Genomic DNA, 27,897 nt, shown 5'->3' with positions numbered 1-27,897 from the left:
GAGCTGAAAATGCCAGTCCCTGCAGCTCCACAGTGAAATTCTCCATCAGTTCAGTTTTCCTTCCAACTGTTTCTAGCACTGACCTTCAGCATGAGGCCAATTTCCTTCCACCTGGCCAAGCGGTGTTACAGTCAAGACCTACAGCCTCTACCGTGTTGGGAATGGAGCAATAAAAAAAAGTGTTTTGACAAATGCAGCACCAAGACTCATCTCAAGCAGGAGCACACTCCAGTGTATGTAGCCATTGAATAAGATCTAGTTAGAACCAACCAGGCTACAAATACGAACAGAAAGCAACAGGACCGGCATTCTTGTCAAAAAGATGCTTTCACTCAAACCATGCTGGGATAACAGAGCGGTCTGCCGATGCCCACGGAAGGCTCGGGAGGATGATGGTTGCTGCCTACAAATGCTGAGGAGATCAAAGGAAAACAACCAGGTAAACGCCACTGCAGAATGAGGAGGAAATGTAAAAGTCTATAGGAATGCATTGATCAAATCATCATCAGAATCCCAGATCAGGTCAGCTGAGATCATGGTGCTGAGGGTACACAGAGAAAAGCAGGATGCTCTGCATTAAAAATTTCAGGGGCTTCAGTTCTCTCCATGCAAGATGCACAGTGTTTATTGGCATGGTACCAGCATGGCAATAGGATTACTGGATTCTAAAGGCTTTTTCCCTAGAGCGGTCTTTATCCTCTTAAAAGAAGATAGAGCAATTAAACATTTTTTTTTTTTCCCTGAAGAGAATTAATTGTCTGTGAAGGGTCACACCAGTGGCCAGATGCATCACTAGAGATTTTCATCTTCTTAAACTCACCAGCAACAGCCAGTGGTACAAGGCTTGATTCAGTGGCCAACAATCTGATTTATCAGACTTAACTCTAGCTACAGACTAAAAAATTACCCATTCCAAGTAAGTTTAATTTTAAATTCTAATAGGAGCAGATGGAATGGGAATTTCTTTTGAAATATTTCAGTAAAGCCCTTTAAGATCAAAGTGACATTGATGAATCAGAATCAAAACCTGTAAGTGACTAGATATACTGTTCTAGCCTATGTGTACGGAAATGCTTTTTATAAGTTTTGCATCATTCTGCCAACACCCTGCTATAATACCCATGGCAGTACAAGGAAGCACTTACCTAGCACATCTTAGTATAAGAGATGTTATTTTCAACAAACGACGCAACATACTGAAAAAATATAGTAGTGCCAGAAGAACATATTACGATAATGTAATAAAAATAGTGTGGTAGAAGACTGCAAGGTACAGATTACCCTAAATGTCTGAGCAGGACAAAGGAGCCCAGTGTCTCTCTGAGAACAGCACCTTGCAAGATCACCTGCAGCCTAGGCAGAACTAATGTAACCTCTGCATTGAAATTGGAAGTAAATTTAATGCAGGTAGAGAATCTTAGGCTCTGTCTGTTTGCACAGAGCAAAGGAGACTTGTGGTGAAGAACACACATGCTTGGGGCAGCACAGGGATCTGTTCTCCATGCACATTCCCAGATCTCCCAGCCCCAGAGCACTGGCACTGCCTGCCCTGGAAGCACCACTGAAAATTTCACTGTTAAGAAATTCTTTCATTTGAATCAACACATCTTTCATCTAGACAACTCTGAAAAGTTGCACTGTACTGTTTGTACAGAGGCAGTCACATGAATTGCATTTCATACACATGAGGAAAGGGTCACATCCAGCTGCTGAACAGAGAGGCTCTTTTTGATTCATACCTATGAAATCCCAACTAATTTCTTTGGAATAAGTGAACAAATGGGTCATTCTAGCCCATCTGGCCTTATTGGCATGATGATTTAATGTGAACTTGGTGTCTAAGGCCAGTTATTTGCAATGCGTATCAGGCACACTTAACAGATAACTTTTAGGGGGAAGAAAGCACCATAATTTAGCAATGGTTAATTTGAGAGAGTGGTTTACTGAGTTTAACGCTGTGGCACCAGGCACTGTGTACTCAGCTGGGCATTGCTGCATCAGCCCTTTGGTGCTGGAAGGGCAGCTTGCTGCTCAATGCTTCCTCCTGCCATCAGGGCAGTTTGCCCTTGACATGAGGATGCAGAACCAAGTTGTTAATGAAAGATCTGGGTCTCCACAAGCATATGACACCCCTTGCACTTTTGCCATCATTCAGACACCTGTGAACAGTTACACTCGCACAGACCCCTGGAGGCTCTTTTCTCCTGACAAGGGTACTTGGAAGGAGAAGCCCTGGCTTGAATCAGCACAAGTTCCCCCAGTCCAAAATTCCTTTGTTTTCTTTGGGACAGGCCAGGCAAGGTCTGGAGGAGCTTCTGTTGCTTGGTGTTTGGCCAAAGAGAAGTGATGAATAAGTAAAAACCAGAGGCAAGGTTCTGCTCACAGCATAAAACCAGAGCAACTCCACAAAGCGGCTGCAAGCTGGTAAGACTGGTCAAAATGGTTGGTAGCACAGAGCAGATCAGATTAAAGGTAAGGAGTTCCAGACTGAGCCCAACAACAGCTCTGCTTAAGCAGCCTGGGAAAACAAATGGAAACTTTGGAGTATAATGCAAGCTCATTTTTAGCTCTGTTGCTGATACAGATGGAAAAGCAGATTTAATTTTATTAAAGGTGTCAAACTTTTTTTAATAACTCAGACACCTAGAGGGATAATAAAATCATGTCCTCTGTACGGTGAATTGCATGTTCAGCAGCTGTGATACCAATTAGATACTGAAATGATGAAGTACTTTCTCATGCCAGTGGAGACATACAGTACAGAGCCAGTGTTTAGTTTTATCATATAAGCAATGTTTAGCCATCATCTGTCATACAGACTTAGGGGAAAGGGCCTCCTCAGCTGGAACAGCTGGAATTGCAAGATTAGCTCAATAAATTGTTTTTCTTCTACCAGATCATCTATCAGTTTATATACATAACTCACCTCTAGCTTCAACTGCCTTCACTGGAGAAAATGCACACTTTCTGTCAAGCTCTAGCTTTATGAACAAAGAGGAGTTCGCCTTCAGCTTTCAAAGACAGGGTTTGTGAGGTTTAAATTATTTTGCTGAGTATTTTTGTGGAAGGAATTCGGAAAGATGCAAAGATTAATTCCCTGTACAAGTACGTTCTCTCTACCTTTCTTTTTAAAGACTCCTCTCACTTCCACAATTGCAATAGAAACCACATCAGACAAACTAAGGAAAATGCAATTATACGCCACGTAAGTAACAATTAGGAGAATGCATTTTCTTTTCTTTTTTAAAAGTTATTTTAACCTAATGGTTTAAAACAAAATACTAAAACCTCCGCTAATGTAAGTAATTCTTTGAAATCTTTCCCAGGAGTACACACTGCTCCATTCGCAGCGTGTTCTTATTCTCTAAGGCCCTGCCTATTCTGGAAACTTCTACAACGAACAAGAGCTGTATAATAAATTCTGCATATATTCAATTATTCCAGTAGTTTATACCTCTAGTGGACGTAAAATAAGGTCAAAGCACTTTTAATTGGAATCACTGTTTCCAGACTGCAGCTTCCATACTTCTGCTAAAAAAATAACAACACTTAGCAAAGCTGAGATGAACTTCTCATTGAAAACCAGAATATTTACCTCCTTAAAGCAACAGCCAAATCAATCATGAGAACAGATATTTAATGTGAAGATATCTTTAAAAAAAAAGAAAAGAAAAAGAAAAAAAACACTCAAGAGCTTATCTTTGCAGTGTCATTATCTGACTACAGCACCCACATACCCATGGTGTAAACACCACTTAAAATTGTCAGTTTTCCCTGAGCTTTTATGGGTACAATGGAAAATATTATTATATAGCCTTTCTTGCCTGTGTTAGGAACAATATTTCAGCTTAGCAGAACTAAAGGAACTTGACAAAGCACAGAATTTATTTTCCACTGATCCTGCTGTCTTGTTACAGTCTTCATTTTTCTCAGTCTGGACAGTAATAGCCAGGCTAATCCCTCTCCCGTTTATTTCTACCCCGGTTCAATTGCAGTTTCTCCTGACACCGATGTGAATACAATTTCTGGTGGTGTACATATCACCGATAGACTGTTATGTGCCAGATTTGGTCCTTTCTGTTCCCATTTAGTAACGTTTTAGCTCCCTGAGCAGTCCCGCTAAGGAAGAGGCAGTTTGGGCCAAAGCAACAGGTACACCCTTGCGCAACAGCGATAAGACAGATGTAATTCACCACTTCATCGAGACCCAGGCAAGTCCAAAGCACTGACCCCTCGGAGGCCGTGTTTGCCTTGGCGCCTGGCTGTCCCAGCTCGCTCAGAGGTTGCCGTCCAAGCGCAGAGCCTGAGCTCCCCGGGGCTGCCAAGGCACGTGGCAGGAGCGCAGCGCGCAGGGGCCATGTCACGCGGGACCCTGGGGAGATGCCAGCGCAGGCTGATGTGCCCAAATTCTCTGCTGTTTACCATCAAAAGCAAAGAGAAGGAAAAAAAGTCACTGCCATGATGAACTCGGGCTTGTTTGGAAGGGCTATCCCCGGCAGCCTCATTGTCATAAGCAAGACAGACGGACCTGGAGGACAGAGAAACCTCCAAATACCTTTGGGTTAGCCGTAACTTTCAGTACCTATCGCATCTAGAAAAAATATATCCCTCCAGAGATGCCAAGGCAAAGCAGGGATTGATTAAAACGGCAAGAGATGAGTTATTTATTAAGCTGTTTTCACATTTTTAGCAATGTTAGAGAGCTTCCTGCAGCTGCCATAGAGACAACAGCTACAGACAATAAAACTTTATGAGCAATTTAAATTCTCTCTCCCCTTAGGAGATGCGGAAAAACAATGACAACTGACTGTTTGCAGGTTGCATATATCTTGCCTTCATTAAGTAGGACTCTGTTTAAACACATATTATTCTTTTCCATCAGATTGTCACAGACTTCCACAGAGAGGGTAAATAGTTTATAGCTTCCACTTTCAACAATGCACTGTAAAAATACACTGCAGTCAGATTTGATTATCCAATTTCATTTAGTGCGAGCCACTCTCAGCACATCAGCGTGCTTATTTGCATGTTTCAGAATAGCAACAGAAATGGATTACCATGGGCAATGGAAAATAAGTTTTTGCACATGGAAAATAAAATAGTAATAACCACATTGTAAAATTACAGATGCATGTGATAAATCAGTTTTAGCCTCAGTCTTATACCATTCACACCTGAAATTTGTGCATAAATCCACCTCATTTGAGACTTATTTAATGTTTCTTCTAAAGGTGCTCTGGAGCTCAAGATTCAATTTAGCTAAGAACTGACATGGGTAAAGAAAGAAAAACATGTTCTCTTCCTTCCCTACAAAATGTGCAATTTCCTTGTCAACTGTGCACTAGCTTGAGTCTCAAGATGGGTAAATTTCCATGCATGATTGGTTCACATTTTGACTTTTGTCACTTTGCAAGCAGAAAGTGATAGGAAGCTAGAAAGGAAATATGGAGAAAGAAAAGATCTCTTAAATATCTAATGTAACATACAGCACTGTCAGTTAATTCTAACAGAATCTGTATATATATTTGTGATTGACATATATATTTATACTCTGTCTACTTCAGAATAATTTAATATATGTACTTTTTAAATTTTCCTGGTTTGCAAGGTCTTGCTAGACTACCACTTATTTTATATTTACAAGAGGTGGTGAAGCTTTGCTTTCAACAGGTGCCTTTCAGTGTGCCAACCTAAACAAAATTACCTGTGATTTTCCAAGTCGTAGCTAGTAAAGACCAAGAGGACTTTGAAATACTGCCTGAATGAAAATACAGATGGATGAGAGAAAAGAGTGAACAAAAAAATAAACAGGAAAGGTCCCTGCACTGAATCCATAGAAAGAACACATGAACATTTCTTAGCCTATGCCAAGCTTACTAGCCAAGTTCTGGGAAGAAGCAGGCAAATGTGAGACACCACCATTTGGTTCCCATGAGCTGCCATCCTTCTTCCAAGGCTCTGAAGACCCCAGGAGTTAACAGCTGGCCCCTTCCTTGTCTTTTTTAATGTTTTATTTTAGCAGTGAGGCAGCAGACTGCTTATATTCCATTTTTCTCGGACTCTTTTTAAAGTGTGAATGAGCATGTGTGTATGTTGGAGTGATAACATAAGGCTAAGGCACATTTCTAGTAAATATTACTTTAAATTATCCTGGAATGTAAAAGTGCACTTGTGCAAAACTAGCTGCCCAAAAAGGGAAGCAAAGCTGTAAACCATCCTGCCTGCAAGCTGGGCATGTCGGCCGGAGAGTGTCACTGTATAAGGGTATGTTTACAGGTCACTTCAGCCTGCATCTATGCACCCTATAGCACTGAACCTCCATGCACTTGACTGCAACCACCTCTCCTGTGTGGGCACTTACATTGTGGCAGGAAAACAGCCGAGACCTTGTGGTTATAGGAGCACCAGCTTCCTGGATGAATTTAAGACATTTCTTCTGTAAAACGTGGGTAGAGGTGAGCAAAACAAGGAGTAGCCTCCCACGTGACTGACCACGTGGTGAACTTCATCACCAAAGCCACCTTCAAAGTAGATTTAAGCTGGTCTCACATTTAGACTTGTTCCAGCAGTGACAGCCAAGACATGGCCCAAACTCAGTTCCTTGATCTCCCTTTGGCTGAAATTCGGTGAACCATGCAAGCCATTTTTACCTGTTTAGAACAAAATCAAGCAGGCAAAGAAGGCTCCAGCAAAGAGGTTACCTCTCACAGCCTTCTGTCCCCCTTTTTCCCAGGTTTGCCTGTATTAAATCTGTAATACAAGAGCAGTCTCACTGGACTTGGTCATTGCCACGCTTTACCGCATCCCTAATTTTGGCTGGGACTATTATTGTAATGCAGATAAGAAAAACAAAGTTTTGGAAGTTGACTTTTGGGGACGTAAATGAGTTTCCCTGCAGAGTGGGATCTTGCAGTGACTGCTACACATCTTTCTCTGGGACAAGTCTGATTTTGGAAGTGAAGTTACGTATTGGGAGTGGGGAGGGAATAATTCTGCAATAAACAGAAAGACAACCACCACAAATGGTAAAGCTTTTGGTCAGATTCCTGGGTGAAGCACACATAAAATCAAGTGGAGGCAGTGCAGAGGTGCAGTGTGACACTGCAACCCTACAGTCTTTAGGAAAACAAAGAGGCTCAAGAACAAGGAACACATCAAGGGGGACAGGAGGCAATAAATCATTGAACTGGAATCTGAAATGCTGGGCTGTTCTGTTCAACGTACCACTCCAGCATCTCCAGCCTCCATCACATGCCCTGCATGCCATAACGGTCTGAATTTGACCATATGTTTGTAGCTAAGCTATGAAATTCATTTGTCAAGTCCCAGGAGTTTTTGGCAAGTTGTCCCATACTATATGTGTGGTCTACTACGCTAACACATGCATGCAAAGCTTTGCAGCGGGTATGTCTATATGATCCAGAGGCAATGGAGCTGATGATTTCAGTGCTCTGATTTTTAGTGCTCTGTAACAATGAATGGAGATAGAGAGGACTCAAGCCTAAGATGTTTCGGCACAGTTGCTAGGACTAAAGCCTGCTGAAGGCTGCTGGAACATGCTATAAATATGTATCTGAGCTCCACGCCAACTGTGTAAACTCAGAAGCTGCTTGCTTCATTCAGAGAGTTTATACCCACCAGAGCTGCAGTGAGAGTTCAGAGCCTGTTAAAATAGAGGCAAAACAGTGGCTGGCAAGAGTCACATTTTCCTTGTGAAAAGGGATGTGGAAGATGCTAGGACAATGCAGGGGTGGATGACAGATAGGAAATCATTTCTCGGGTGTTTTGAAAGGAAACACATAATCCAGAGTTATGGGCCCTCATTAATCAGGCAGAGGAGTCCTGAGGTGCCAAATCTTGCAAGAGCAGCCCAGAGAACTTTGAGTCATTCGTAAGCTCTTCCTAACTGAATCCTTAATGTGACATTTGCCCAAATTCTAGATCCCAGCTCAAATATCACCTTCTTGGCCTAAGAATGGTTGCCTAGTGGCTCTGACACAAGCTGATTCACAACAGAAGATAAATCTTTCTACTCCTAAAAGAAAGCAAAAAGCTGTCGAGAAATCCCTACATTCCTCTGGCTTGTGCAATCTGGGGCCAATAGTTTTTGCAACAAGATGACAGTCCCATTTCTTCATGTCCTGAACCAACATGCCTCTTAGAGGCTGTGTAGGTTGCTACGGGCAGCCCTGCCACCATATTTCTTAGTACCAGTGCAGAAAGGATGCAGAACTGCCAAAATAAGGCTTCATTAAAGTCCAATATATATCATAAAGTTGAGAGGTTTTGTTGTTTAAGAAGTTAGCAGGCTGCATGAAAGAGAAACCAGAATCTCCCTCAACCTAGCAGGATCATCTAATTAAATTCAGCTCATGGTAGATAGCAGCTACCATCTAATATTTTTCTAAAGTCAAAACCACACCTGTGAAGCTGCTGTTACATGGGTGAAATGCTGTGATTTGCCTCCCAGCAGCACCACAAAGCCAACTAGGAGACTGCATGCTGACACCTCTGGTCCCCACCAGCCTAGCAGACCATTAAGTTGGGTCCTTGGAGACTCTTTTCAGTTTAAGATGTATAAACTCAAATACCCCAAACCTTGCCAAGACTGCATGCCTGGGGTTACACTGAGTCCTCAGGATTGCCAACAACCTTTATTTTAGCTGAGGATGGCAGAATGCACAGATACTCAGCACTCCCCATCCTCCAACCCCAACTGCATTTCCAATCCTCTGGCTCCAGAGGATGAATGTAACTCCTCTATGAAAATAACCTCCTGGCAAAACCAGCCACGGTTTCTCCCAGGTAATCTGGATGATATCCATGTTTTAAATCTGTCCACTAACCCAGCCAGAAAACCGCAATAGCGCCATCCAGGCAGGAATTACCCATAAAACAAAAAATGCTTTTCCCCACTTTGGCACAGGGAAAGCATGTCAGACAAAAAGAAAGTTTTGCAAGGTATGTGCCACACTCCAGAAGATGCTCGGAGAGAGCGTAGTTGGCACAACATCTCTGAGCAGAAATCCACTTACTTACAGATGGCTGCCAGCGATGCACTGTTACCATCGTTTCCCCCCCTCCCTGTGGTGAGGTATCTATGTGCTAAGCTTCAAACACCCACTGGGATTGTGAGATGCTGGAGGGAGAATGGAGATGTCTCCGTGTCACCCCTGGGCACGAGCCCAGCTCATGCAGTACTCACCTAGGAGCTGCACCCCGCGGGTCAGCCCGTAGACGTCGATCAAGGCCCAGAGGGGCTCTGCCGTCCTCACCCCACTGAAGAACAGCATCGCGGCAGAGTCGTTCACCCGATAGAAAACCCGTCCTTTCTTGTCCACCCAGAAGGCGATGATGTTCCCCTCGTTGGCAAACTCTTCAGGCAGAGCCTTGGCCCAGAAACCAGTTTGGGAAACCAAGTCGGGGCACGCGTATTTCGGCAGGGTGTCAGGGTTAATCCTTGATGGATCCTTAGAAGTAAACCCGATTCGAAGAGCCCCACTCCAGCAACACTGTTTTTTAGTGATCTGCAAAAAACAACAGCAGCAATAACAGCATTTGGCACTCAGACTTCTATTTACACGCTCCGGGCTCCATGCCATCAAATATCAAAGGCCACCGTGCAGATAAACCCACCAGATTTAGGAAACCTTCTACCCAAACATTGCTGCGGATATCTCATCTGCAAGTAGCAATACTGCACACTTAGGATATAATGCACATATTTTTAAAAAAATTGCATCAAATCTATGGGGAGAGATGAAATGTAATTACAGCTGCATGATGACTCACTTTTATTTCGAGGGTAATTCCTTTTGGCCTAAGAAATGTCGTCTTGCAAAATGTGCCAAAAAAATGGCCATAAGAGCTTTCATCTCAGCTGAGGCAGCACCTGCAGCAGCAGAGCTCTTCCCCCCTGGTGTTTGGATGATGGGGTTTCTCAGGACCTGAGGGAAAAGCACTGGCTCCAGAATCACAGTCACCACCATAGGGTTTTCTGGGTTTCCCAGCCAAGCTAAAGACAATCTCACCCCTCTTTAGCTTGTCAGATTGGATGAAATCACAGCTTTGCAGCAGAGAACTTGTGTGTGGAAAAGCACAACTTAAAGTATTTAACAATATTTAATAAACAGTTAGGGGACAATGATAGATGTTGTATTATAAGTGATGAAAACCTATTCATTTCAGCCATGAGCGGTGATTTTCAAGATAGTGATGCTCACCTATACTCACCCTCCTGCTCCCCATCGTTGTGTGGTTACTTAATGTGTTTGAAAAGCACACTAGAAACATTGGCTAATAAATTTTGGTGTGCTGCATGTGTCATACCCACCCTTCTGCACATCAGAGAGCAGAACAAAGGCTCAGAGATGCCTCCAGAGCCATCAACTGCTTCTGACCTGAACTGGGCTCTGGGCTGAATAAGATGGGCAGGGAACGGGCAGTGGGTCCTAAGCACATACAGCATACCAGGAACACCACCCAGGCACAAAATTGCCTTTTCCTTGCAGAAGGGGGTGATCTCCAGGGTGGCAGCAGGGCCCCACATGGACACCATGCTCGCAGAGATTTTTTTCTCTCATATGGTTGCTCATTACGACCTTGCTGGGAACTGCTCCTCTCAAAAGCATACAGCCCATCAGCATCCAGCCTATGAAATGAAAACCTAAGAATGCTGAATCCAATCCTTCTGCAGGGCCAGGATAGTCACTGCCTGTCAGTTGATGCATAATTAGTCTGTTTATTTGTGCACTAATCCTGCAGCGCCCAGGCAGCCTCAAGCAGTTTCAGTATTTGCTGCAGGACAAGAGCAGAAACAGGAATAGGTACCACAGAGCAGATGTCTCACACAACTTGCTGCCTTACTGTAATTTCTCCTTGTGTCCAAGTGCTGATGGCTCGGGTAATTGGCAACGCCAGAGGCTAGGCTGCCCAGGACTGCTGGATTTTGTCCTCAAAAGCCTGGCAGCAGCTCCTCATATACCAGTGTGGGAGCCAACAGTGCAGGATTTTCACCAAGGGATTCTCTGAGACATTTTCTTTGGATTTCTGAATACTTCTGTAATAACATTTGTAAATATTGCATTTTTTCTTTCACATGTTCCTCTCCAAGGCAAATCTGGAACACGTGCCCTTGCGAGCACAACAATCTCACCACAAGGACATTGCTGAAAGCCTACAGATTTCTGCGTTATTAAAGTGTCAGAGAAAACACCTCAGGGCTTCAGGAAAAAAAAGTTACCAACCGACAGACAGTTTCTCACTTGAGTGAGTGCTGCTCTTTACCCCTCCTCAACCCAGCCAAGCACCTAAACTGTTTACACAAAACAGCATCAGACACTCAGAGCTGCCCTCTGGCCCGGGAATGACACTCTGGCTTGCAGGACATGCACTGGGGTGGCACTAGAAAGGACCGAAGCAGATTTGCTATTTTATATCCCTGGTTGGGCTGGGATGGGATCACACGTGTCCCCAGGGGAAGGGGGGTGGATGGGGGCATGCATGTGCCAAAACAGGGAATATGCACGCACTCCAAGAAGCGGCCAGGATTATTTATTGTAGCAAATTTACTGCAAGCCCTAAAAGCTTTTGGGACTGAGATAAATATGGCCTCATTGTTATTCGTACAATTTACTCTTTCACAGTCTCTTGCCAATACTTTACAGCAATCACAGGCTGCATGAAGTAAATATTCATATGGTAATCTAGGCTGCACATGTTCCATGTATTAATCAGCACCTATAAACAGTTCTCAATACAGTCTGACCACAGGCAAACTAATATCCAAATTAAAATCTAGTATAAAGCCTGCCAAGAATTAGACACAGCTGGACAAAGGATACACAGTTTTGCTAAAAAAGGCAATGGTTAATGATGGACCAGATTCTCTCTTCAGCAGCCACTGCTAGTAGAAAGGCTTGGGAGGTCCCCTGGGTACCAGAAGGGGAGGAAAAGATGCACTCCATACCCAAACTGCTAAGCTATAGCTGCTTCTACAGACTCAGGCTCCCACTAAAGTGTTGGAAGGGACTCCACTACCTAGCAGTACCCTGAATTACATGGAAGAAAACAAACTGGGGCATGCATCTCAGAGGCAGAGAAAGAGGAAATCTTCCTGAACCCCATATGGTTCTGGCAGCTTGATAGATTCCCAAAGCTGCAAAGAAATCTCAGAATAAACCTCAATAAACCGAATGAGGTCTCCTGACCTCTTTCCCCTAGTTTTCCGAAGGGAGTTTGGATTTTATAAGACCTGAACAACTAAGTTAGTGGCTGGTCTTTAGCTGGTAAGAAACATGAAATGTTTAAGATCCCGTATTCCACAGGCATACGTAACAATAAGGCTTATGGACTTATCAGAAAACAGAGGCATTTTCACATTTCTGTCTGTCCCTAGGGTACAAGTTCTGCTGAAGCCTGCTGATCACTCCCAGGAGGCCTTCCCAGTAGATTCAGCAGGAGCCCTGCTCATAAACCCCTCATGCAGAGATGAAACATTTGCATGCATATTCTTCACATATGTTATGCAAACTAAAATCCTAAAATATACAGTAATAAACAACTGAATTTCCTGAGATAGTTACATTGTTTCAGAATGAGAAAGAAATAATCCAGAACCTTTGCCTAAACCACTAAGCCCACTCAAACCTTTGATAGTGTTTTCAAAAAGGAAATGTTGCTTTCATCTCCTCCCAAATCATTTCTTGCAGTTGTTTGTCCAAACTGCTAGCCAACATGGAAGAAATCCCATTAGGCAATGTGAGGGAGTCCTGCTGTGTTTCCAGCCTGAATGGAACCAGTAAGAACTCCACAGGAGACGAAGCAAACCTACAGGGGGGATTTTCTGCCTATGGGCCTGAGCCTGAAATCACCCTACATTTTTAAAAGGAATCATCTTCCTCCTTTCTTGCTCCTTTGCTGGCTCTAAGGGAAGAGGCAGGGAAGCCTAGCACGCTGCCATAGATCCCAGCACATTGGGATCTCTAGCAATTTTCTTCAGTTTCTATAGGGGTCTGTACTAATGGGTCTGAGAACGATGGTGACAAAAGCAGAAAGATTATAGATATTTAAGGCCAAGTTCTGACTACTGTGCTTTGTGTGGAGGGGTTAAATATCTTCTGTGAGCACCTGGTATACCCCAACAGTCATTCACAGTAGCTACCATGCCAATAAGGGAAGGTATTAACCACTCACCTTAAGCCTGACTTGTTCATAAATAATGATGGGCCTGTTGCTGAAGGTAATGGCGTTGCAGAAGCTAGACTGGCGTTTCACTGCCTTCTGTGTCGTGTCCATGATGATCTGGGACCCCTTCGTGTGGGGGTGGAAAAGCAGAGGGCTGACGGTCAGAGTCCCACACTGTGGGATGGGAAGGCAGTGCTTCTGCTTGTGGTGGCATCGGTGGGAGGAAGCTGGAAATGAGCCACCTATGGAATCTGAAAGCAGAATGAGGAAAAGTGAGGTTTAAAATCCACTGTAATAAGTAAAACAAAAAACTCTCAATGAAAAAATGGGGGGAGAAGGGGGAGAGAAGGTTGTAAAGCCAAATGAAAGTCAGTCAATCCTGTCTCTGTAAACTACTAGAGGTTTCTAGAGCACCTTGAACTACAAAAGACTATTAGGACATCAAAGGTCCCCATCCGGGCAACCTGATGGTACAGGGCATGGCATGGAGAACACAGCTCAGCTCCTGAAATCAGAGGCCATTTTGAGGCCACACATCAGAACACAAGGCAAGAATCAGCTCCAAAACTGGACCAAAGCATGTGTGATGTTTGTGTATCAAAGCTGTCCCAGTCAGGTGAAATCTTCCCTTTTTGGAGGACTCCCACCCAACTTGACCATTTCCCCCACTCCTCCTTTGCAACAGCAGCTCCATCAATCCTTGTGCCCAGTTGCCTTTGCGTGCTGTCCTATCCGCTCTCACTAAGTGCCAGCTCAGACACAAATTCCTAATTCATACCTGAGCACTACTCAGTGATAACCCACCTGGACTTCTCCACCCACCTACACTCCTCTCTCCTCCAGAGATGGGAGCCTCAGCTGAGATCCCACTCGTCATGAAAGCGCTTACCAGCACACCATGACATGGCAAGGAAAGTGGAGAGGGAGCGAAGGTGTAAAGCAGGGAGGAGATTACGTCTTTAACCAAGAGAGTCAGTGCACAACTGACATATTCACGACAGCAGCTTTGTTCATGAATGACAGGATTCATGAGTTGTTTTTTTCAATAGGGAGCCTGAAGCAGTTCAAGCACAAAACAATCATTATACTGAACAAAAGTCATCTGCTTCTTTTTCCTTGTGTGCACAAAACAGACTACATTATGCATGTATGTTTGGGAGGAGATGCTCATAGATTTGGGAATAGAGTACCAACAGAGTAATGAATTATTCCATGATAGACTCAGGGATGCAATGAAAGCAATGTGACCTTAACGCTGTGTCACTTTGCTTGTGCACGACTAAACACCGGTTTAAAATTCTATTCCTCTAATGCACAAACTACATAAACTAATTATATACATTCTTCATGCAAATTAATTGCTGACACTTATGTCTTTATATAGCTACTATAAAATAATGCTTACACCTCTAATGTAATTCCTGGGAGGTAGAAATGTAGAGCCTGAACCTTATTCCTCCTAGCTTTTAGGGCAGCCTGTAACTATGTGACAGTGCAATGGTTCATCATCACAGCAAGTCTAAATAAGTAACAACAGAACTCAGAATGCTGATTTCTGATGAGAACATTTTGACGCAACTTCAACATCAGCCTCTTCAGCTTTCTGCTCTCATCCTCTTGCTGTTCTGCTTCTCAATGCTATCCCTCCAGAACAGAGCAAAGAGGCCAGACAAGTGATTTTACCTTGAAAAATTCTCATCAATGCTGTAAGGGAGAGATGAACCAGCTGGAAGTGATTTGATGCTAAAAATTGTGTAGAATATAAGACATCTTCCTGTTTCTCACAAGAGAAGCAAACACCAAATATACATTCAATTCAAGCTAAACTTGCATCCAGACCTGAATTTTGTAGCTCCAACTTTTTGCTAGCAGCCACTTACCAAAACAAACTTGTGAAGCATAAAGGCACAGACATTTTAACTTGTTTGCATATCTCTGCTCTAATTTTACTGGATAATTTGGCTGTGATTATAACAACTGCTGCATCTCTCCCTAGGATGTGGCACCCTTTTAAAACATGGTAATGAAGTGACAAAAACTGCTCACAGCTTTCAAAACACGCTCTGATAACAACACTACATATGTCCAGAGCATCTGCTGGAGCTGTGTTACGGAGCCTTAGGGTCCTGTCTGCCCCCACGGGAAAAATGTTAGAGGAATGCTTATTTTTTGTGACAGTCTGGCACTGCTGAGTGAGAATGGGTCAAACTCACCCTAGGCCAATGCCTGCAGGAGAAGTGCCCCTGTGCATACAGCTGAAACTCAGGGTGACTACATCCTATGGGAAGGAAAGGAATCACTCAGGGAAAGGCTTCCTCAGGTGGAAAATGCAAATGGGGAGAAAACCCACATGCTCTCACTCAGCAATGACTCTCACTTGAGGAACACAGTTGGATAAGGACAAGAAACTATCTTAATTTAAAAAAAAAAAAAAAAGTCTTTATTTAAAACCAAAAATATTTGGGTTTTACTTTCACCTAACAAACGTTTGGAGAAGTTACAAAGCAATGGGCCAAATAGGATAGATGCCTTTGCTCAGTTCTTCAGGACAGTATGCCCACTCCAAAAGGAGGATACACCATGCAAGTTCAGACAGGTGGTAACACAAACACCAAAGACTGGACTTAAGAAAGGAAAGGGACACTTCTGAAACACAATATGGTGATACGTCACTGTCCTTGCTTGGCCAGCTAAAAATAAATCCTCTGCTGAGAGTTTTTTTCAAACTGAGCTTGACCTAGACTCCAGTCTTCTCCCATTCACTTATTTAAATTACTACACATTTCAACATCCTTAGCTTTTGCTGCTAGGAATATTGGTACAACACATCTGAGGCCTTTGCAGTAGGTTTCAACTTATTGTTTCTTCATCTTCATAGAAAAGAATTGAGTGAAGCTCACAAACCTGGAGTCTCAGCTGGCAAAACAGGCAAAAGTCCTTCTGGCATCAGAGAAATCATGTGAGATTCCATTAGCTGGAAGCCTAATCCTCCTCCTCCACAGCCTGACTTATCAGTCACTTACAAAGGAGAAGCGAAGTAATAGCTTCTAATAAAGTTTGCAAACAAACAAGAAGGCTCGAATCCAAAAGCATGTTCAAGGGCACCACAGGTTTCCCATGCCACGACACAGCTGTAAAATAGCCAGGCAAAAAAACTTCCTCCTGACAAGCGGGAGTTGTAACAACGTGCCATGATCATGCAAACAACTGTTATCTTGTGACAACAGTCACAAGAGCCAAGGCATGCCTGAAAAAAGCCCCAGTGTCAAAGTGCTGCAAATCTAGAGAAGCCCCATGCGTCCCCATACAGGTTTCCAGGTTTCACGTTGTGGGTCACAGAGATCAGCATCTGCTCACTCTCATGGTTTTAAGGATCGGATAGGCTTTAATTTTCAATTCATGCTCAACAACAGATGCTGGTTGTGCCATTTCCTTCAGTACTGGAAACCACAACATGAAGCACTCCAAACTGTTCTGCCTTCAGACGCCTAAGTGCATCCTTTCTGGAGCCCAGGCTGTTTGAGAAAGCGGAATATTGCCCCACAAGTGGCACGCTTCTCCCTTCATGTGTGCTAGCTCCAGGATCTCAAGGCCTGAGCAAAATCCACAAGCCTTATAAAAGGCAGCACTGGGGCACTGGATGTTCTCAGATTAGAAAATGTGTCCCAAAGCCTGTTAGGGGTTTTCACTAGAAGCATTCATGCTCTGCAAAAATGAGACAGTCTTAAAGGCTTGGATTTCTTAAATGCTGCAAAAAAAAAAAAAAATGACTGGAGTTCATTTTTAACAAATACATCTTTTCCAGTTGAAAAAAAATCTTGACAGGCACATATCAGAATATTGTCAAAACTCATTTCAGAGTGGAAACTAACTGCAAGGTGTTTAAGATTAACTTATTTAAGCGTGTAATATGATTGGCACTCAGAACTGAGTGAAAGAGAAAAGACAACTTGAAACCAGAGCCCTGGGACTGACACGAAATACAAGTGGGAATGACAAATCCTTATGTACCTGGGAAAGAGGAAAAGAGAGGCATAAGGGTTGGTGACAGAGGCATGCCTGTCCTGCAGGCCAGTGAGAGTGAGAAGAGTGGACAGGGCAAAACACCACACCAAGAATCATAGAATCATTTAGGTTGGAAAAGACTTAAAGATCATCAAGTCCAATCATCAATCTCACCTACCAAGTCACATAGCTAAACCATGCCCATTAGGGCCACATCCACATCTCTCAAAAACCTTCAGGAATGGGGAAACCCCCACTTCCCTGGACAGCCCCCTCCAAAGCTTGACCAGCCCCTCCATGAAAGAAAATCTTAAAAATAAAAACGTGTTTCAATACGGTGACTTTATCAAAGGGAGATGACAAAGTTAGTTTTATTGCCAGGTGGCTGTACCATATCTGTATTTTACAGGATGGATTTTGAGAAGGAAGAAAATGAAAAGGAAGAACCACCGTGGGGAATGCAAGGGACACAATTCCCTGGGGACACGAGCAAGGTGCAGCAGGAAAGCCCTAGCCCTGAAAGTATCTGCACAGTCTCTCCAAAGGCATATTAATAAAGATCAAAAGCAGAAAAACCACAATGAACTCCTTGTGCTAGGCTTTGCAAATGTATTCTTAAAAGCACTTTTCAAGATATGGTTTACTAAAAATAAACATTAGCTCAACACCATGGGAAACTGAAAGGGGTTGCAAACCTTGTTTTCCTCGCGTGCAGCCTGACCCTGTGCATGTGCACAGGAGAGAAGGAACTGTAAATAAGTGCAAATGAAAAAAGCTTTTTTTTCCATTGCCTTCTCTTGAAGGAATAAGTAATCACGCATCTCCAGGCTATAAACAACTCCCCCTATGCTTGTTATGATGATAATGGCCTTATTATATCACTGTCACCAGGTCAGCTACTGATCTTGGCATTACAAGATGACCAAGATAAACAACTTTGCTCTTCCACAAAGACCACAGCTTTGCAGGAGTTGAGGCATGTAATGATAAGAATGCAAAGGGTTAATTCTTTAAGAGGAGCATTAAAATGCTTAAAAGGGGAGCATTAAAGCCAGACAACCTGAACTTATACAGCATCTTCAGTTAAACTTCAGAGAATTAGGGACTTATCTACAAGGTGGATTTGAGCCAGCAGGTCAGATCTAGCACTCCCATCCAAGACTACAAAACTAGTCAAAGCCAAAACATAACTTATTTTCATCTGTGCTATTTTAGCAGTGATGAGATGTATCAAGAGAGTAGGTCCGCACATAGTGTAAGATTTTCCACTTAAACTGCAAACTGTGAGACAAGAGACAGGTGCGGACAGACAACATGTACATGAAAGGAAATAATACCAGCCAGGGTGGGGCTTGGAGATGTGCTATTTTTTAATTATTTTTTCTTTTAAGCAACCTCAGTGGAACCCATTGAACAACAACTGCATGGCTACAACCTGAATCCTGGATGCAAGACTTTATGAAGGCTTGCTTCAAGGTTATAAGTTTTAGCAAGAGTCAGGAGAGTGGCAATTTTTATGGAGATTAAAAAAAGAAGGTCAAAGATCTTAGGAAAGATAAAAGAGCTCTGATTCAGTTCTATTAAGCCCATATTGTTTGCAATATTTTATTTAAAAAGCAAAAATAAAAATAAAATCCTAGTGCAAAAATTTAGGTTGGCCAAAGAAGACTTAGGTACTACAGAGGAGCAGTAAATCTGTTAATTGTCTGTAGGAAAGTTACATCCAAACTAATGTTTGTGGTTGAAATTGCCCAGAGAAAGATAAAGATGATGCTCCTGGGCAGAGCCTAGTGGAACCTCTCCTGGATGTGCAGAGCAAGGCAAGGAAGACCCTCGAAATGCAGGAGAGGCAGGCAGGGAGGAGGCAGGACGGAGCTGGTGAGCAACCTCAGGAGTAATAACCCAGTTGATGGCACCACAAGTGTTTAGCAAAGCCAAGTACCATGAGGATGGCTCATTATGCTCTTTTTTTTTTTTTTTTTTTTTGTGAAGAAAATATGATATGAGAAGAGAGCTGCGAGAATACAGAAGTATTTCTATATGCATATAAGGCTGCTTAGAAGAAAACCCTTACCAGGAGAATTAATTTTTAAACTTGCCACCTTCAGTAATGCTACCGTGTAATCATTAACAATTTCTTGGCACCTAATAAGGCACTCTTTACTCAGCATCTCGCACAGTCACTTGGAACAATTCAGCCACCCCCATTACCAAGAGCTCCAGCACCGTGCTGCTTTCTGTGGGTGCAGCTGCCTTTGCAGGCCCCCTTCTTGCCCTCTCCCCAAGCCCCCGCAGAGCAGAAATGTGCTGAGCACATAAGACCAGCAGGCACTAAGTCAGCAGCATGTGCTCCCTTTGGCTGTGTGAGGAGAAAGATGGGCTGAGCAGCCCCCTGGAAAGAAAGAAAAAGAGAAAGGGAAAGGAGAAAGAAAGAAAAAAGGGGAAAGGAGATGGAAAGGAGCCAGCGAGTGCAACGGTGCAAATCCCTCCATCAGCAGCAACCACGCTATTTCCCAGGAGCTCCACTGATTCTTGCAAGCAGGAGCAACTTGGGTGTGTTATCTAATTATTTATTCTGGGGAGGAACTATGGACTTCTGACTTCATCCTCCTTGTCTCAAAGAAAAGTAGATACACTGTTGGCCATAAAATTATAAGATTACATATACTTAATAAAATAATCTGAGTTATCTTTGCTCCGCTGTTCCAATGTATTAATGAAGTAACTACTTGTCAAAGCTCCTTTTCGAAAAAACATTAACATCATGGGCCACCTTGGACAATCCAGTGTCATTTCCCATCTAACTTAATTCCATTTATTAATTTTCTTAGTATAGAGCAGAGCTATGCATGGAGCACTCTACACCTGTATTAACATTAGAGATCCTCCTAATTTATAATAATATAAACTAAGCCTAAGTAGATATTATACACATTTAACTAAGGATGGTGCTGCAAGATTGGGGCCACCAGCGTCTCTGCCTGACTCTCTAACCTCACAGGAGTGCACATCCTCTGATGGCAAGGACAAGTTCAGCTTCTTCTTTCATCCATGCTCTTCCACGGGACCGCCAGGAAGCAATACACTGGTTCCTTACGTGCTGTCCCCAGGCAGTACGTCTGCTCACTTGTGGGCTAGACAGGCTCCAGAGATGATTTCCCTGTTGTTCTGGTTGAGAAAACAACGTTTTGCCCTGCTGGCAGCAGCAGTGCCAGCTCCTTGGGGAGCACATGGGCAGCTACTTGCTCAGCTTTTCCCCCAGAAAATCTATGGGGTCAGGAGATTTTTGTGTCCCACCTGGAGGTAGCCAGCATGCTGCTGCCCAGGGAACTGCTAAATGCAGTCTCCTGGTATAACAAGTTTCAGCCAAGGTTCTAACCCACTGACTGGTTGTCTTAGATGTAGCTTCTAATGGTCCCAGACACGTATCTGACCATCGCTGATATCCTGGCAGGCCCTGAGATACTGTGCAAATTCCCTGGAGTCACGTTACCCTGCAGGCATAGCCAGAAGGCACTCATCCCAACAACAAACATCGCATCGGTTTTAAACCAAAGCATCTTTCCCAGTCCAATATTTCCACCCTAGCATAAGGTGCTTTTTCCCTATCCCTCCTGCAATGCTGGGCACAGCTGTGATGAACGGCGAAGCTGCTGCCCAGAGGTAGCTGTGCTTCGCTGCACAGCCCACAGCACGGCCATGCCTGGAGGGTTAATGACAGTTCACGCTGGAAAGAAGTAGCTGCATAAAAGCAGAGCCCAACTGCAAATATTTTATGGCCATGTAGTATTTCCACGGACTACAAATCAATGTAAAAGATGTTTTCTTCAAGGGGCCTCATATAGACTGTGTTTTTAAAATGCATTCCCTCTGCTAAATATAAATCAGTAAGAGTTTTTGTTCTTCCAAAAGATTAACTAGCCTCAGTATTTTGGGATCTAATTCTGGAATACTTGTAGATGTGCCAGCATTCTCTTCCAATTTAAATAGTTTAATGGAAAGTCTATCCTGGGCACACTTTCCATGTACGGTGTAATAGCTTGGAAGCCCGAATATTGAGAGTTCACCACAAAATGAGGTGACCCGTAAAGGTTAAACTTAGATATTTCTCAGGACAAGAAAGAAGGTGAGGGCAATGGAGATCAGGAAAAAAAAAAAAAAAAAAAAAAAAAAGCACAAACCTGCAAACCTAAAAGTATTAGAGACAAGAAAATGGGTATGCAGAACCAAAATCCAAAATCAAAAAGAAAGTAGAAGAAAGTAGTGTGACCTCCCAAATAGTGCAAAGAAAATGCAAGTTGGAGAAGCTGTTATTCTAAACTCATCTCCTTGAATTAGCTTTGAATCATACCTGTATGAAATCGAGAATGTTCCTCTAGACTAAAGATGCTGAACTAGGCCCACAGCAGGCCACTCACACCCCATATTTACAATATAAGGAGCTGCATTAGGTTGATTTTCTTTAAATACTCCCTCTGTCACCAGTAAAAAGACACAGGGTCTCAAGTTAGTAATGAAGAACATCTCTGAATTATCTTCTTGTCTGGATCATCAACTGGAGGATTCTCTCCCTCTGCTCTTCTACCTCATCCCAGCGTATAAGACTATACATTAGGGATGCAGAAGGTGCTGGCCAAAACCCTCCTGCTGCTTCTGACCTCTCATGTCTTAAGCATTCTGTTTAGCAAAGCTCCCTAATCACAGACCACTTTGCACTACGTCAAAAATCACAAACACCCTCCTACCTTGCTCTCTACAAAAATCATGGCTCTGCCATGCGTCCCTGGAATAAAACAAGTGAACAATAAGACACTGGAATAGCACAGGCTCCCCAAAATAGGACAAAAATACAGGAATATTTCTGCAGACACAGCATTTGCAGGATGGTGGTATGGATGTTGGGCATTTAAAGCTTATATTCATAGCTGCAGGGCACAGAACAAAAGCTGCTGGAAGGATAGATGCCTTTAGAAAGAGCCTGGATAACACTTCAAGACGTGAATAGCGCCATTCACCTCAGAACAAACTCTACGCTTGCACTAATTGAAATATCCCCAAGGTTATAGAGATTTAAGCTTCAAATACCATCAGCTCCTCAAAGCCACAAAATGTTCAGACACCAACGGGCTAGATGAGCTTAGATCAGCAATCAGCAAACAGCTCTTCCTCAAGAGCTGACAGGCTCAATCACATTGGGGATTCAGGATCTTAATGTACTTTGTGCCAACCCAAATACCCATCTCTGGGTACAGCAAAGGTATGCCCAGCACCAACACGACGTGCGCCTGCCTTACAGCAGCATGTGTGAGTAAGGCATAACATTTCTTTCAATCCAGAAACATTCACAACAACTTTGGACTGAAGTTGTGAAACCTCCAGTGGCTTTGTTGCCTCTTCTGTATTTTGCTGCTTGAATTTATTGCAAATGTCACGTGTGAATACCCTCACTTTAATTTAGTATCTGGTTGGTCAGGATATATAATCCAGAGACTGTTTTTTACTTCTCTTCTTTCCCAGCTGGACAGCGTAGATTATGTTTATCATTCAGTACCACATACCATGAAGCTTTAAGCCGTAATGCCATTTCTAAAGAATCTCAGGAAGCAGTTTTTCTCTCATACATGACATTTACATTTGGAGCGTGCCTTCTTTCCCAATATAAACCATCAATTTAGATCCACTTTGAGGTACCGTAAAGTTGGGTCATTTTGTGTTAGTCTTCTTTAAAAATGCAGCGCGCTTGGGTCATGCTTATTTCACATTCTTCCTCCTAAAGTTCACTGCCATAATTTGCAGGGTCCTTTGAGAGCATGCCTGCTGGAAGCAGCTCCTTACACCCTCCGTATTTAAAACTTAACAAGCACTTCTAAAATGCTGTGATTATTTTTCCAAGCCCAAGCAGTACTTCACACTAAGTACTTCCCTTCCGCTGCTTTCAGAGCACGTCTCCTTTGCTGGTGGCTGCCCACAAGCATGTGTGAAACAGCTCAGGTCCAAACCCAAGAGCCAGTGCTCCCCTTCCCATGGAGGGGACACCGCGAGGTGACAGCACAGCCAAAGGACAGTGCCCAGCTCCATGATGGAGATCTTCCACCCCTCAGTGGAAACACCAGAAATTTCCTGACTGCCATCGTGTCTGTCTGAGGACAACAATGACTTGTTTTTATGACATGGAGCATTTGAATCTTTTGCAAAACCCTGCTGGTGGTGATGTTGTAATACTCAGACCATTGCTGTTTCCTCCCTGCAGTTTTGTACTGGTAGATGTGCTGTCACCCACTACATCTTCTGTCTTCTTTGGTATGTTTTTGTTCCTCTCTGATCAACTGAAAATTCACTTTTTCAGTGCAAGATGATTACACTGCTTATTTTGCCATTTGTTGGTACAGTCTTAAAACTATTTACATCTACACCAGTTAACCAAATTGCAAGGATTTTCATTCAATATAAAGTGCAAAGCAATCCTACAGGGAAGCCCTTTAAGTATATAATTACCGAGGGTCTTCTGGTTTCTTCATTCACAAAGAAAAATTGCACTTGAATTTTTGTTTTTGACATGCTGTCTGGCCAATCCCAGAAGATATTGATCCCAATGGCTTTATTCCTGATTACATTTGGCAGTACGTAAACCCTTAAAGTGTAGAGTTACTAAGAGCTAACGACTTAGCAGGTACATGAAAATGTGACTTTACTATTTGGCCATGTTTAACAACCTCATAAATGTTTCAGGATTACAGGAACAATGTACTTCCTTGAATTCCTCCTCCACCATTTCTGTATTGAAATCCTCCCGCCTTCTCCTTCCCACTTCTCCCTCTCTGTCTGCCATTCCTCTGTGAGAACTCACAGACCAGATGACCTTCACCTCTGCTTTGCCATTCCTTCTCCAAAAGATCTTCCTCCTCCTCCTTTCTCATAAGTACTCAGCCACTTCCATCACTGACCTCAACTTACTCAGCACATTTCTGTCACACCTTTACTTTTTCAGCTCTTATGCTCTCCTGTCTTGTTCTTCTCTAAACAGACATGCTTCACTTCTCATTTAAAACAAAAAAAAAAATTACCCCTCTCCTAAAACAAAACAGGTCTTAATGAGTAGCCAAGGCTCCTCGGCCCCAAAAAGTTAGAACCAGATTTTCTTCTTTTGGTGGCACCCACTATTTATCCCATAAGGTATTTCTGCAAAGTAACTTGCAGTGGGCAGTAAGTGAGGTTATGGAGTTTGTCATCAGCAGCGGATTTTTGATACAATTCACTTCAAGAGCACTGCTGTGATTAAAACACAGGAGCTCCAAGCCTGACTTCCACAGTCAAACTAAAAAACTTGCAGCCCACCCAGCAGAGCTGGAAGGAGAACACACAAACAAAGGTGCCAGCCCAAGGCAGGACTCTGGCAACCTCCTGCCTCACAAATAGATATTATTACTGAGAACATTTGCCCAGACCAGAAAGGTCTCCAGTAGCACTAGAAGTGCTAGCCACCACACACAATTAAAATATTATTTTTCCAGGCAAGTAATTTAAGTATTGCTGCAGCAAAAACAGAAGAAAGGGCAACATTTCTCCCTTTACACAAGAATTTGGCCATCCACTGGCACATTCCTTTGTTAATCTGCAATTTCTGTGCAGAATTATTGACTTTCCCGCTCTCATTTGGCTCTACAGAACGTCACTTGCACCAGTTTAAACACCCTCTACCAGTAATTAACCCTGTGTTGTTTTTTTTTTTTTATTTTGTTTTGTTTTTTCAAATCAACATCTGAATCCAATCCTTTGAATTCAAACATGAACCTTCAACGGCCAGCCTAGGAATAAAGTTACCGTTTATTTTAACAAAAGACAAACAGCATCCCTGGCGCTGATTACAAAGAAAAAGCATGAATACTATTCCATCATCCTTCCTACCAATTCCCATGCCAGACCCATGAAGTTATTACTTAACGCTTTGCTATAAATAACTGCTGGAGTAGTCCATACAGGAACTTGGTTTCCTTAGTGTCTGCTGCAACAGGTCACCCAGTAAATTGTCAAGGGTCTTGCATTCATATTGCCTTCGGAAGAGCATGCAGAGATGCTTTATGTGATCCTGCCTGCTATGCAACCCTTCTTGCTGAATATCACAAACTGAAAGAAGAGGTGGGTCTTGCCACACCCTGTTTACAGTCTGGACGTATGAAAAGAAGCCAGTAAATTGGAGTAAAAGAGCACAGAGTGTACCTTGGGGAAAAAGGAAAACAACTTTGTAATCTATCAGGACGAGTTCCGTTCAATACCCATGGCCAATGTGATTCCTCACACCAGAAGACAGCAGGGAGGTAATTCCACCCCTTTTCTGTTACCCTAACAGCAGAGGAAAGAGCTCCAGTTCTCTCTGATTTATGTAGGCAAAAGTATACTTCAGACTAGAAAATCAAGGCCTGCATATTAAAAGCCCTCACAGAGTTTCCATAAATATTAATGGCTATTTTCTTATGACTTGTGCAGCAGAGCCAACTTCTCAAGTTTTTTTTTTGTAGAGGAGGTTACCCCAAAATTTCTTGTGAGAGGGTGCCAAGGAAGTTCTACCACTTCTAGCTTGAAGTTGTGTTAACATCAACGCATGCAAACTATGCAGAAGACAACCTTTCAGCCATGCAATATTCAGCAATTTCATACTGCTGCAGGCTTGCTCACACGGCCACGTCTTATTCAGATGACCAGTCATCATCTACCAAAGTCGGGTACCTTACAGTAGGAGACTTGGGAGGAACATAATGAAGATGACTGCATTTCTAAATAGCTGAAGGAAGAGAAAAGTGAGTGTTGGAAAAGCAAGCCAGCTTGGGAAAAAGGAAGGTGTGTTTTTTGTTTTTGTTTTTGTTTTTAATTTGTGTAAAAGGGCATTTTTGCATACTGGGTTACAGGTAAGAATGGAAGGAGGAAGAAATGCAATGTCACGCAATTCAGTGCATTGTTCCTGATGTAGCCATGGTTGTGGCGTGACTGCCTTGAAGGTCTGCATGAACAAAAAACAAGCCTAGAGGACTCAAGGTGCTGTATTCTCTTTGTGGAAAGACACCTACAAAATTTCAGAAGAGCAAGGAGCAATTAAGTGCAGAGGTAAATTCATTCATCCATTTTCCTTGCTCTTTGTAGCTTGAGAATTTGTGGAAAATCCTTTAAGTCCTTGTCCTGCTAAGGGGCATTTTTTTCTGACAACAAAGACTATTTAATTATTTTTTTTTCTAGTATATAATTGCACCTGATTTTGTAAGCCACAGACTTAAATTCTGATTTAATAAGGAGCACACTGCACCCCTGACAGATAACCCTTCCTGCTAGCATGCAGAGACTTGCAGAGTTGCTGAACTGGAGTCTACAAATCTGGACTCCTGGGCCATGAAGCATTTCTCTGCTGAGTTTCTCTGCACTCAAAAGCACATCTCAATACATACTGTAAGTACTGTATATAGAGTAAAACCACAATATTTGTCATCAAATTGAAGTTGCACAAATCTAAAACTGCTACCAACCTCTATTTTTTCCCCAGATTGTGCACTTCAAAATTACTTCTCTGGAGTGGTGAAGCTATTCAAGGTAACTTGTCTGTATTTACACTTTATTACAGCTTCCCACACGATACTATACACCTCCCCCTGCAACAACTGAGCAGCAGAACCAGGCATGCATGTGTCACAAAAGTCCTGCTTCTGGCATGCACAAAGGACCTAATGGACCTAACTTCAAGCACAGATTTCCCAAAGTGGAAAGGATTGGAAGATGGACATATAGCCAATGAATCACAAAAGATACCAGCTATCATATGCTAACTAATTTCTCAAACTACTACAAGATATTACCTGTACACTGTGTGCTGAGCGCAGCTTCAGAGTTATGGATGAGGCATGACCTTTGGAGTCCCCAAAGAGCAGCTTTGCTGTATGAGGGTTCAGAGAGGGAAGGTCTCTGAAACTGTGGGATAACTGATAAACGGGTAAAGAGAACTCAGGTAGATACTTTACAGATAAAGGGATAGAAACATCTTCCAGGAAATGGCTGGGGTTACCTGACCTTTGGCAAAGAGCCTTTTAAAAACTGCGGTCATCTCTTGCAGACATACTGAATGTTTTTCACACCCTTTCAGATCCATTTGGAGAACATTCAGATGATATTTCTCTGCATTTTATCCTTTCTACCATGGGAACAGATAGCCTGAAAGCTTTATCCTTTGCCAATGCACATCTGCCTAGGAAGAATACAGGAAGCTGGAATCAACACATCTCTATACCCTATTTCAGCAGACTTGGGATTGTCCTTAACATCAGTTTATATAGGTATAAATCCACCTTAAGCAGGGCCATGGGGATCTGCAATTACAGCTTGCAGATCTTTGTGTTCACCATCTTAATTACTAAATTTATTAGGAATTGCACCTTTATCAGTGTCAAGTAGGAAACTCATAAGAGCCTCTAACCCCCATCTCACAGCAGGATCAGATCTTTTGCAAGCAGGAACACCCCAGGTGTAAAATATAGTAGTGGGGAATAAAAATGTCTGACCTCTGCTGCTCCAGCAGGTGGACCTGGTGAACTAAGAGGTGGTCTTTCTGCCTTCTTTCCCCAAAACAGAAGATTTCAGGAATTAATTTCTAAAATAGGACAAGATTTTCTACTGCATTCCAAAAACAGTCTTACCCACTTTCCCACCTAAGCCTGACTGCTATAAGCC

The 27,897-nt window shown here is 42.9% G+C and overlaps 1 protein-coding gene across 8 annotated transcripts in view; it reads right to left on the bottom strand.

The window, feature by feature from the left end:
• The window catches only part of NEURL1 (neuralized E3 ubiquitin protein ligase 1), a 149,005-nt gene that overhangs the window by 47,310 nt on the left and 73,798 nt on the right, over positions 1 to 27,897 (bottom strand). For all 8 annotated transcript variants that reach the window (XM_072039768.1, XM_027459893.3, XM_027459897.3 and 5 more), the window contains 2 exons: positions 13,195 to 13,436; positions 9,206 to 9,527 (listed from right to left, as the gene is read on the bottom strand). In XM_072039768.1, the coding sequence (XP_071895869.1) occupies positions 9,206 to 9,527; positions 13,195 to 13,436 (564 nt within the window). The remainder of the gene's footprint in view (positions 1 to 9,205; positions 9,528 to 13,194; positions 13,437 to 27,897) is intronic.

This window comes from Anas platyrhynchos, chromosome 6 (genome assembly GCF_047663525.1).
Source record: "Anas platyrhynchos isolate ZD024472 breed Pekin duck chromosome 6, IASCAAS_PekinDuck_T2T, whole genome shotgun sequence".
Classification (NCBI taxonomy): Eukaryota; Metazoa; Chordata; class Aves; order Anseriformes; family Anatidae; genus Anas; species Anas platyrhynchos.
The sequence above is the reverse complement of the archived record's forward strand: the minus strand, read 5'-3'. Positions and strand labels throughout refer to the sequence as shown.